Source organism: Mytilus galloprovincialis, chromosome 5, assembly GCF_965363235.1.
Source record: "Mytilus galloprovincialis chromosome 5, xbMytGall1.hap1.1, whole genome shotgun sequence".
NCBI classification, from domain to species: domain Eukaryota; kingdom Metazoa; phylum Mollusca; class Bivalvia; order Mytilida; family Mytilidae; genus Mytilus; species Mytilus galloprovincialis.
In genome coordinates, this window is record NC_134842.1 from 35,548,459 (window position 1) to 35,562,095 (window position 13,637).

Consider the following 13,637-nt stretch of genomic DNA (forward strand, 5'->3'; position numbering starts at 1 on the left):
TGACAATCAGCACTGCTGTCACTAAGGAATTATGATTATATGTAAGTACTTGAAAAACAAACACTATTTCTAGTTTATCCTGCACAATGACTATCACTTAGACGCTTGATGAACGTAAATATTGCAGGGATACAGGCGATCCCCTCTATCTGGTAAATGACATCATAAAGGCGCGCATAATATTGACGAGTTTTTTTCCAGTGAAGGTCTATTTTGGTATGTATGTCGTTGAAAGTGGCATATTGGGATGAAGCTCCATGGCCCTTTTGTCTAACAAAAACAAACAAATAGACATGCATCTATTCATATAATCACAAGATCCACAAGATATTTTACGAAATTGTGAAATGTTTTGTGCGGTTTTTTAAGTGAAATTCCTGAAATTCACATGAATTTTACATGAGATTTATGTGAAACTCAAATTAAATGATTTCACGTAAGTTTCACGTATCAGCTCGTTTGAGTGAATTTCACTTTAAGGTAAACTTACAAAAAAGAAATGCCTCAAGATAACTAAAATAGCAATCTTGATAGTCTATAAATTATATGAACTGACTTTAAATAAAGCTAATTATACTAACAATGACCACTGCCCTTTCCTCGATCTTGATATGTATATCACTAACGGAAAGCTTTATACTAAAATTTATGATAAAAGAGATGATTTTTCATTTCCTATCGTTAATTATCCATTTTTAGATGGTGACGTTCCCTTGTCACCATCTTACGGTGTTTATATATCTCAACTTGTACGATTCGCTCGTGTATGTAACAATGTTTTAGATTTTAACGAGAGAAGTTTATGTATTACTGAAACATTAATACAGCAGGGTTTTCGATATCACAAACTAGTCAAAACATTTACTAAATTTTATCATCGGTATAAGGACATCATTCGTAAATATAGCTCAACATACAGACTTCTTATACGTTCAGGTATTTCACATCCATTTTTTTATGGAAATATTCTTTATAAAGCACACAAATGTCAGTATTCACCTCAGAAACTAACAAAACCTTTAGATAGACTTATTAAGAAGAGATATAGTTACGATACTGTTGTCAGGTCATTAAAGATATTTTTGCGTTAATATTGATTCACTAATAGGGTCTTTTCATCGGAACTTAACACATTTATTCAAAAACCAGTCGTTGGCATGACACGGGTTATGTTGAATGTTCTCATATATGTTATGATGGTATGATACTAAACCCCTAACGGGAAGGATCGTGCTTGATATTCATATGATGAAATCATAATCTTTCAATCAGTTTAATTGAAGTCTGGAGCTGGCATGTCAGTTAATTGCTAGTAGTCTATTGTTATTTATGTATTATTGTCATTTTGTTTATTTTCTTTGGTTACATCTTAATTCTGACATCAGACTCGGACTTCTCTTGAACTGAATTTTAAATGTGCGTATTGTTATGCGTTTAATTTTCTACATTGGCTAGAGGTATAGGGGGAGGATTGAGATCTCATAAACATGTTTAAAAAAGAGGGACGAAAGATACCAAAGGGACAGTCAAACTCATAAATCTAAAACAACTGACAACGCCATGGCTAAAAATGAAAAAGACAAACAAACAACAGCACACACGACACAACATAGAAAACTAAAGAATAAATCACACGAACCCCACCAAAAAACTAGGGGTGATCTCAGGTGCTCCGGAAGGGTAAGCAGATCCTGCTCCATATGTGGCACCCGTCGTGTTGTTTATGTGATAACAAATCTGGTAAATAGTCTAATTCGGTAGGTCACATTCATGAAAGGGAAGGGGATTGTAGTTACGACGTAAGGAACATATCCGAAATCATTTGTGAAACGGTTATTCCATAACGGTCAACCAACTCGTGATGGCGTCCGTAAAATTTACGAAGGGATGATTTCAACTTCACCATTTGGAACTCTTGGTTTAATAGCTTCTTTGTGAGCAGCAACCCTCTATCAAGAAAATCATGATAGGAAATGCAAGCACGGGAATATCGTATCAATTGGGAGATATATACCCCGTATGCAGGTGCTGCTGGAATGTTGCTACTTAGAAATGGAAAGTTCAAAATTGGAAAGTTGAAATCATCTCTTTTGTCGTAAAGTTTTGTTTTCAACCGACCCTCAATGTCAATTTCTAGATGTAAGTCAAGATATGAGGCCGACTTAACTGTATCTGTAGTATCCTTTATCTCTAGCTCGATTGGATAGATGCGTTCCACATAGTCACCAAATTTTGAATTATTTAGTGAAAGAACATCATCTATTAACCCCGCCGCATTTTTGCGCCTGTCCCAAGTCAGGAGCCTCTGGCCTTTGTTAGTCTTGTATTATTTTAATTTTAGTTTCTTGTGGAAATTAGTATGGCGATCATTATCACTGAATTAGTATATATTTGTTTAGGGGCCAGCTGAAGGACGCCTCAGGGTGCGGGAATTTCTCGCTACATTGAAGACCTGTTGGTGACCTTCTGCTGTTGTTTTTTTCTATGGTCGGGTTGTTGTCTCTTTGACACATTCCCCATTTCCATTCTCAATTTTATTAAAAGCTTTCAAACAACAATTACCTTGATTTTGATTCAAGACATACTTTGATGTATGTTTGACATAAATGCGAAGAATTGAAAAGCAATCTGATTTTAATATTTTAATATTTTGATATATAGACGACTCTTTCATATTCAATTTCCAGCAGAATTGGACAACTTGTAAACTTGAGTTCGTGGGCATTGTGAGTGTAACGAAAACAGTAGAAATAGGCCCCACCTGCTTTCACAATAAACATATTAAGTATATTGCTTATCACTAAATATGTAAGTAAGCATGTTGCAAATTGCTAAAATGAATAATGTTGGAACTCATTGTTTATTTGAATCTTTACAGAATGGAAGCTATTTTTGTTCGAGGAAATGGACAATTGGTTTCATTTCAATAAAAGATGGTTGACATTTAGAGGAAAACTACATATTGTGAAGTATGATGAGCTTATACAAAATACATCAGCGGAGATTGTGGCCTTATTGAAATTCTTAAACATATCCGTGTCCAGCAAAGAATTGTTGTGTGTTGTCCGAAATGTTGACGGTCATTTCAAAAGACCTGGAACTTATCATAACTATTCCGGTCAGAAGTTGTATCAACCATCAATTAAACAAACATTGGCTTCATACTGGAGAGAAATCACAATGTTAGCCCATAAAAAGAAGCTAGGCTTGTAAATTTTACCAACCTAATGCTGTTCTTGAAGATATTTTATGTAATAAAATGTATGTGTTCGTTATAATTTGTTTTGAAAGATATACCTTGAAAATAGATTTTATAAGCAAGACGTGCATTTCGTCTGCCAAAGACTCATCAATGACGCTTGAATATATATATATTCACAAAACCGGCCATGTAAGTACGAATTTGAAGAGCATTGAAATTGCCTCTTGTATGACTACATATAAAAGATTTGTACAAGACAAACACAAAACAATAGTAATCGTGCTTGCTATGCTACGTTACTGTATCCTGATTTTTGTAAAACGATGGAAAAGTGAATAATGAGGCAAAACGAACCTCAAATAAGAAAAATAGGACAACGTTATGACAAAACAACCACAAGAAAAAACAGTAAACGAAAAAAAAAAGAACAAATTAAACACTACATAAAAGAAATAAAGAATGAGCAAGACGACTCTACAAAAAATTGTATGTTCTCTAGAAAAGTTTTTTTTGCAAAATATTCCATTTATGCTATGAATGACTAACTCTTCTTATATGATAAAACTAAGTGTACATACGGAATAAGCAGTTCATTTTAGGAAAAGGAGAATGTCCGGTAACGGCGAATTTTGACCTAAAAGTACATCTTATGAAAGATTTTTCAAATTTTTTAAAGACTGAATTATCTACTTCAAACGATTCAATTAGTGTATTTAAAAGATTTGAACTTATTTGATCATTAAAGACGCTCTTTTCCAAACTTCCATTGTAAACAACAACAAAAACATAGTCAAATTAAAAACCAATTCTTCAGAGAACAATTGAAGGTCTTTCCACCTCGATAATAAGAATGAAATTTAAAAAACGATGTTAGAAAATGTCACTCTTTGTTGATGTAATTTGGTTCTTCAAATTGATATAAAAAAAGATTAATAGGTATATGTAGAAGACTTAATCGTTTTATTATGAACAGAAAATACTTTTTATCAAAGGTCAAAATCTAGAACGTCAAATTGACCTTTGACCTTGACCTCAATTTAAAGGTCATAGGTCAGTGATCTCAAATCAAAAGAGCCCAGGTCAATCATTTGTATGGTTGTGGAGAAATACTGATTTCAAATACATAAGGGTAGAAAACTCCTATAAGGGTTAACTAAAAAACTTCGACTGAAATAGGTTGCAGTTGCGCCTTTTTGTAAACAGTAATCTGGTAAACAAATCATATCATTAACTGTAACAGTTTCTTTTGAATAACGATAACAAGCAAAATTCAAAATTTATAACATGACCTTGACCTTCGACCTTGATCTCAATTTCATGGTCATAGGTCAGTTAACTCAAAACGGAAGACCGAAGATCAATCACTTGTATTGTTGGAGAGAAATACTGATTTGAAATACATAAGGGGAGAAAACTCGTATAAGGGTTAACCAAAACACTTTGACTGAAATAGGTTGAAGTTGCGCCTTATTGTAAACAGTTATTTGGCAAACTCATCATATCATTTACTGTCACAGAATAACGATAACAAACAAAATTCAAAATTTAGAACATGACCTTGACCTCTGACCTTGACCTCAATTTCCTTCAAATGGACCAAGGACTTCATATCAAAAGACTGAAGACCTCTACGACTTATAACGTATGAATTTATACAACAAATCGCCTATCTTAAATTTTCAAAGGGAAATAACTCCCATTAGATGTCTTCTGATGACTCAAGTCAAAATTAACCAAATCATTCTCAAGAGTAGACAAACAATTTGGTGAAAACAGTTTGCTAAAATCTTTTACGGTTTTAGACATATAGCGATAACAAGAAAAAGGGGACGCGGGGAGATAACTCCTATAAGAATAAGTGTTCGGTCACACAGGGTGAGTTTTGAAACCCCCATTACTGTACAACATCATTGGTCAAAAAATCCATTCGATATGTTGTAAGACAAAAAAGCATCTCAGACGGCAGAAGAAAAAAAATAATTAGAAGAAAAACAAAAGGTCTTTCCATGAAAAGTGGAAAGACCTAATTAGCACAAAGTTAAAAAATGAAGATTTTAGTAATTATGAATTAATAGTGCTAGTAATATCTGACGCATGTGTATTGTTATGTAAACACCTAGCCCATTTATAGGTTAGACAATACTTGGTTATGTTTTATGAAGATTTAAGCCCAAGGCGAAGCCGAGGGCTTAAATCTTCATAAAACATGACCAAGTATTGTCTGACGAATTTAGAACATATTCACACTTTCGAGTGACCTTACAAAACTATCCTTTCCCATTGTAATATTCAAGCCTAAATGAGAGTTCACTTTTAATAATAAACTAATTTTAAAACAAAGGTAATGATTATTTCAATGGATGAAATAAAATAGCACTGACATAGTTTGTGAAGGATAAATTGTTCTGTTTTCTTCTGCTTCAGGTAAAATTTAATACTTATATGTATATTTAGATTTGTTTTTATTTTGAATAGCAACACAATGTTATATAAATCCCCTTTTTGAAATTAGATTTTTTTTAAGGAGAAAGGAATTATCGCCCCTGATACCAAGGTCTCTCGTGGTGAGAACTCTCATATAAATATTGAATTTTTATGCTAAAAAAACAACAAAATGTCTAAAGACTGGGAAAATGAATGGGAAAGTGACATATGCAGCAGACAATCAATGCAAACCAACCCATATTACGATGATAAACACTTAAAACAGAGTCGAAATGTATCTGACTCGACAGAAAACGTAAACAATATGGCGCCAACATATGCAAAAGTAACTGCTGGTAACCTTACAATCAATACAGATACAAACGGAACAAAAACAAATGATACAAACGGTGTCAAACCTATATTTATCAAAGAAACAGACGTTTTTGGAGCCTCAAACCCACCCAAAGAACTTTGGCTCACCCACCTAGAAATATTCAGAGGAATGTCAATGTCAATAAAAAGAGAACATATAAAAGGAATTCAGAGAATAGGAAGAATGTGGAGGTTATACTTAGACGCAGAAGAAGACAGGCTTAAACTCCTAAGTGAAGGAGTAGTCCTCAGAGGAAAGACCATCCCCCTCCTTCCACATAACCCAAACAACCCCAACTATAAAAGCAATTTAAAAAAAGTTAGAGTAAAGAATGTGCCATTATCTGCAGATGATGGACAGATACAAAGAGAATTAGAGAAGAGAAATATCAAAGTTATATCCATAAACAGAGACAGATTAAGAGTAGATAATCAAATGACAGATTGTGAAACAGGAGACAGAGTGGTTTTCTGTGAGAAATTTGAGGAACAACTGCCAAAAACTATGCAATTTGGAAAATATCTTGCTAGAGTCTCACACTTTGGTCAAATAGACATAAACACTCATTTCATCTGCAGTAAATGCCTCCAACATGGCCACTTTACAAGTGACTGTCCCAATGAATGGATGTGTAGAGGCTGCAACAAGTCAGGTCACAAATTAATAAACTGTCCAACATTTTTTGAAAATATGAGACAAAAAGAAACAAAAGACCAACAAGAGAAGGAAAATCAAATAACAGAACCTGACAACATAATGCAAGAAACAACACAAAAAGAACACATAGAAGATATCACACATCAACACAATCAAGAAGTGAACAAAACAGATGGATGTACAGATCTTTCAATTCAATTAAGTGCTAATTTGGAACAGAACGTAACAGTTACCACAGATGACAAACAAAATCTAACCCCAGAGAAGAAAAAAGAAAAAAAAAAGAAAAACATACCAGAAAAAAATGAAAGCCTTTCGCATAGTGCAGTCTCAAAAACCAACAATTCAGGTAAACAAACAAGTCAGAAACAATTGGACATAAACAGATTTACCACTCCAAATAGAAGACAAGAAAATCTAAAAGGAAGAACACCACCAACTCCACCAAGCCAAGACAAAGAAAACAAGGCTGCAAAGACTTAATCGAAAACTTTAATTATATCTTTTATCTTAATACAAAAAAAAATAAAAAAAATGATGTCATTGTATATAATGTATATAATCTTTTCCATACTTAGTTATCCTTTATTACAAAAGAGTGATAACACAAATGAAATCTATATGTCATACATTCAGTATCAACATAAAATCAAATGCTATCTGAAGTATTCAACAGTGATGATGATACTAGTACATTTGTACTTTATCAACAAACTTACTTGTAAGAAATGTATAAAATCAAATACATTTTCAAAAATGGGCTTTCCCATGTCTATTTTTAGTAACAATTCAAACTTTATTAACAACAGATATAATGCAACAATATCGCAACAAAAAATATTAAAAGAAAAGAAAACAACAGTAATACTTACATTATCTGTTCTGACAAGTACCGACTGTCAAATCTTATCTAATAAACCTAAAAATAAATCAATAAAATTAAATAAAGTAATACATATTTACATAAATAAAATTTCATATTATTCGTACATGATGATACTGTTTGTAAAAAGATGTTTTCAGATGCACAAACACAAGCTACGTAATACAGCAAGGAAATCATGTAGTAAACGAATGACTTTGTGTTATAGAACTTGTTATATTACAATAACGCAATGTAAAGACTTACAGCTATATATACATTGGTTAATATGTAATTTGTTGTATACTATTTGTTACGAGAACACAACAGAGATACCAAAAGACTGTCTAACAACGTATAGGTATTCTCTGTTTTTATCATACATGTGTTACAGTTTGTATGTTACCACCATTGTACGCGCATGGCTTGCATGCTTGCGCTACTGTCATGTACTCGTATTTCTTTATTGTATACATTGTATAATATGTAAACACCTTATAACATGCATAAGATCAGAAAACATCATAAAGCTTATATTTAAAGTTAGAACAAACATGCCAAACGATCACATACGGCTAGCGGAAACTTTAACTAAACTAGGCACTTTTGGGGAAAAAGCTAATATAATAAAAAATAAAAAGTTGAAAGTCCCAGAAAAATATCTTTATATAAACAACAACTGTTTATGTGTGAAGACAAAACAATGCCTATTTTTATCGTCACTTTTTAAAATTAAAAGTGCACTTAAAAAAGAAAGAATGCACAAACCACCTATGATAAGAATCAAAATAATAAACAACTTTGAAATTTTAATGAATGGTACTAAAAGTAACCCAACAGTTTTAAACAACTTTACCACCAGGCTGTCACGTGTTACACCTTTAGAATTTATCAACAAAGAAAGTAGTTACGAGTCAGTCAAGCGTACTTTAAATAAAATAAATAACAAATTTAAAATCAATCAATATGATAAAAGACATCCATATATGTACGCTAAATGTTAAAGGACTCAGAGATAAAGAGAAAAGAACAAGATTTTATCAATGGATAAAAAATCAAAAAAGTCTTATAACTTTTATACAAGAGAGTCACTTTGATGAAAATCTTGAAAAAAAATTATATACTGAAACTAGTAACGTTATCTATTTTAGTCATGGTACAACCCAAAGTAGAGGGGTAGCCATTATAATTGATAATAAGTTAGAATGTAAAGTAATTAATGAAAACAAAGACAAAGACGGTAGAATACTAATGTTAAATATAGAAATAGAAAACATAATTTATTCGCTCATTAACATATATGCACCAAACATAGAAACGGAAAGAAACAAGTTCTTTAAAAATCTCTCTGATTTCATAAGTAATTATGCAATTGGAACAGTAATACTAGGCGGCGACATGAACGATGCATTGTCAAACTTAGATAGAAAACTTACTAATGGAAAACGAAAAAATATAAAACCAGTAAACAGTTTAAAATCTTTAATTAAAACACACAATCTAATCGATATATGGAGATATTTAAATCCGAAAAAAGTACAGTTTACCTGGAAAAGACAAAACTTCAGTCAAGCAAGTCGAATTGATTACTTTTTAATTAATAAAGATTTTGTGCTCAATACAAAATCAAGCGATATAAGACCCGCATTAATAAAAAGCACAGACCACCAAGGCGTATCTCTTAAATTACAAAGCGTAACGGCCGAAAGTAAAGGTCCAGGATACTGGAAATTAAATAATTCTATTTTAGAAGAAAATGAATATTGTAAAGAAATAGAAACAATAATTGCAAAATATAAAACTTTTATGCAAGACACAACTACGGATGTGCATCTTCTTTGGGACGCGATTAAACTTGATATTAAACTATTTACAATAAATTATTGCAAAAGTAGAGCTTACAATAAAAATAACGAAATAAAGCAAATGGAAAAAAAATTAACACTCTTAACTGAAAAATACCAAAAAAATGAAAATAATGATATTTTGCAAAAAATAAATCAAATTGAAAATCGGCTAGAAACACATTATGAATATAAAGCTAAGGGCGCCCAATTAAGGTCTAAACAAGATTGGGTAGAAAAAGGCGAAAAAAATACAGCTTACTTTTTAGGCCTAGAAAAAAATAAACAAACAAAAAAAACAATAATAAAACTAAAAGACGACCAAGGAAATATTGTTACAGATCAAAGTGAAATACTTCAAATTGAAAAGAAATTTTACGAAAAACTATATTCAAAAGAAAACGAAAACATAGCCCAATCATGGGAATATATTAGCAGTACTGAAGTAAAAAATAAATTATCAAAAAATGAAAGTCAGACGTGCGATGGATATGTTACAATAGATGAACTAACACTAGCAGTAAACAATTTAAAACCCAATAAAAGCCCAGGTAAAGATGGTATCTCAACAAATTTCTATAAAAAGTTTTGGCAATCATTAGGTCCAATCCTTGTTAACATCTTTAATACAAGCTACGACAGGCAAAAGCTACCATTTTCTCAAAGACAAAGTATTCTTAATCTTATATACAAAAAGAATGATCCACTAGATCTTTCAAATTATAGGCCAATCTCCTTATTAAACTCGGACTATAAAATACTATCTTACACATTAGCTCAAAGAATAAAAAATGTACTAAATTTAATAATAAATGCAGACCAAACAGGATATATAAAAAACCGATATATTGGCTTCAATCTCAGACAAATACAAGACATCATAGATTACGCCGACAAATTTAATGTTGAAGGTGCAATTTTGTTTCTAGACTTTTCAAAAGCATTTGATACCTTAAAATGGACCTTTATATACCAAACTCTCGAACATTTCGGCTTTAATAGTTCATTTATTAACTGGATCAAGACGTTATATTCTGATATAAATAGCTCAGTGTTCAATAATGGATGGATTTCTGCACCAATTAGTCTAAAAAGGGGGGTGCGTCAAGGATGCCCCTGCTCTTCCATGATCTTCGTGATCGCAGTTGAAATTATGGCATGTAAATTAAGGAATGATTATAACATTAAAGGTTTTGAAATCAAACTTGACCATTCAAAACATAATTTGAAAATTTCCCAGTTAGCAGATGATACCACTCTTTTTCTTAAATCAAAAAATGAAATTATAGCAGCATTAAACGTTATTGAAATATTTGGCACATTTTCTGGTCTTAAATTAAATAAAAACAAAACGGAAGGCATTTGGATAGGAAAACTAAAAAATTGTAAAGATAAGGTAGATAATATAAAATTCACAGATAAACCCGTTAAAGTGTTGGGATTGTATTTCGGCACAAATAAAGCAGAATGCGCAAAACTAAATTGGGAACATAAGTTTGAAAAAGCAAAAAAACTCATGAAATCTTGGGAAAAAAGACATCTTACGATCATCGGTAAAATTCTTATTATCAAATCACTTATCATCCCACAATTTACATACTTAGCAAGTATGACAGTCATAAATAAAATGTATAGCGACAACCTAGAAAAAGAAATTTTTAATTTCATCTGGAACGGTAAACAAGATAAATTAAAAAGGTCAACTCTCATAGCAGATTACAGTACGGGAGGACTTAATATGATAGATATCGACAGCTACTTCAACACACTTAAAATTAAATGGGTATCAAGACTAATGGAGTCAAAACATGAAAATTGGTCAATTATTCCGAGATTCTTTTTTGATAAATACGGGAAAAACTTCCTTATCTTCAAAATGAATTTAGAACTTAAAAATTTAAAACCACTTAAAATAACAACTGAACTACCAGAATTTTATCTGGATATTGTAAAATGTTGGATACGGAAAGGTGGAGGTCAAACTAAATCACCCACTAACTTTAGAGAAATACGCAAAGAAATTATATGGGGTAATAAAAACATAAAAATAAAAAATAAACCATTATTGATGCTCAATTGGATCGGAAGCAATATAATCTATATAAATGAAATAATTGACGAAAACGGTCAAATCAACGAAAAGATAATACTGCGTAAGTTAGAAATAAAACACAACTGGATAGCCGAACTATCAATATTAAAAAAAGCTATTCCAAAATGTTGGATAGATATCCTGAAAACAAATAAATCTGTTAAAACCCGCGTTAATATTAACGAAAAAATAATCAGAATGAATGAAACAGAAATAAATTTAGCAGATCTAGATAACAAAACCGTATATCAATATTTTTTAAAAAACAAAATAACTCCAAACATTGGATTAATAAAATGGCAAAAATTATTAGGCGTAAAACCATTACAAATTAAACACTCCTTATCATTTACAAACAAAGAAATATACACAAACAAACTTAAAGTATATAAATGGAAACTATTTAGCTATATATTGCCGAACACAGAAAATCTTTTTAAATGGAAAATATATAATACGTCAGAGTGTACTTTATGCAAATGCACAGACAATTATCAACATTTTTTTATCGACTGTAAATTTTTAAAAGATTTGTGGAATAAAATAACAGAAAAAATGAATATCATAAACTTCTGTAAGAAAATAAACTTAATAGATATAGTCTTTGGATATAAAATAGGAGACCGACATTATAATGACATAAATCTTATTATAACGTTGATAGGTTTCTCAATTTACAAATCATTTTACACGTCGGAGCAAAGAACAAAATCCGCCGACATATACAATATCTTTAAAAAAGAATTTGAATTATATTTTGAAGTTAACAGATGTGTAAAAAAAAGTAAAAGTAATTTAATTCGCAAATTCCAAAAAAATCTTTAAACTGTTAGATTATAAAATATAAAAATCGACACCTCAGCGGCCGTAAAGAAAAACCCTTAAATTACACCATTTCTAAAACTTAAATCAAAACACAATAAGGTACAGATTATGTACAAAGATAATAAATTCATATTTCTATAACAATAAACATAAAATATCTCACCTTTTGATAATAATCCAAAAGCGAAAAGATTAACACGTGAAGTATATTATCCCTAAATCACGTCAAGTTACGATTATCTGATCACATTAAAGACATCTGCACGATTTTTCTAAACGAGCAATATGTGTCAGGTAGATTGATTCAATAATGAGGATGTTAAAGTAAGGGTCAAATACGGTACAAAATTACGTAATTATAAATGTGAATGATTTGCAATTATATATGCTTATATTGTATTTTTTTTTTTCTATTTGTAATTGACTAACAATCAGTCAGATTATATTATAATTAAAAATGTATGTTTCAAACACAAATTAAACTAACAAATACTAACAAAATTTATTATATACTGCTAACGGTTAACGAGGCCGGGATAAGGTACCGGTATTTGATGTATCAACTAACAAATGTGAAAAACTATCAATAAAACATGAGAAGACGAAAAAAAAAAAAAAAAAAAAAAAGATTTTTTTTATAAATATAAAACTCTCTGTATTAAGATTTGAATTCAACATTAAATGCTTTCTTTTATTGATAAATTTAAATGTATTGTGTTTCTCCGAAAGCAATCCTTTGCTTTATATATCATCAGCAGTCATGCATTGTGTTTCTTTGAAAGAAAAAGAAAATAATTCCCTCAAATGTAAGGTATATTAATGAAATGAATATCATTTTATTTATCCGTACAATTTTTTTGGGGTGTGTATTCTATATATGTGTACCATTAGAACATGCATGAAATTTTGCAAAATTCAAAATGTTTTTATTTAAATCTTAGCTCTTTCATCTTTAATCATGTGTACCATTAGAACATGCATGAAATTTTGCAAAATTCAAAATGTTTTTATTTTAATCTTAGCTCTTTCATCTTTAATCAGTAGGTTATTTTCTCAAGGAAAATGCCTTAGGGGATTGTACACTTCGTTAGTGCAGCTATTAAGAGTTCACTTTCATAATAAACTGACAATGAAAAGTCATTCATGTAAAGCATTTCATAGTGCAATGAAAACCATGTACTATGAAAATTAGAGGGCAAAAAACTGACTTTTCATTGGACGAGAAGGGGTGAGTATGTTCTAAATGTATGTAACAAACGTATTCTTCTTTCCAATGAATAGCTAATTAAAAATGGTTTATGTTTTAACAACTGTGTAAAATGCGAAGTTTGGGACAAAAAAGAGGTCTTACTGGG

At 30.9% G+C, this 13,637-nt stretch overlaps 1 protein-coding gene across 2 annotated transcripts in view; it reads left to right on the forward strand.

The window, feature by feature from the left end:
* LOC143075710 (sialate:O-sulfotransferase 1-like) overlaps positions 1-13,637 on the forward strand; it is a 156,217-nt gene that overhangs the window by 16,081 nt on the left and 126,499 nt on the right. For both annotated transcript variants that reach the window (XM_076251264.1, XM_076251263.1), the window contains exon 4: positions 2,879-3,205. In XM_076251264.1, coding sequence (XP_076107379.1) covers positions 2,879-3,205 — 327 coding nt within the window. The remainder of the gene's footprint in view (positions 1-2,878; positions 3,206-13,637) is intronic.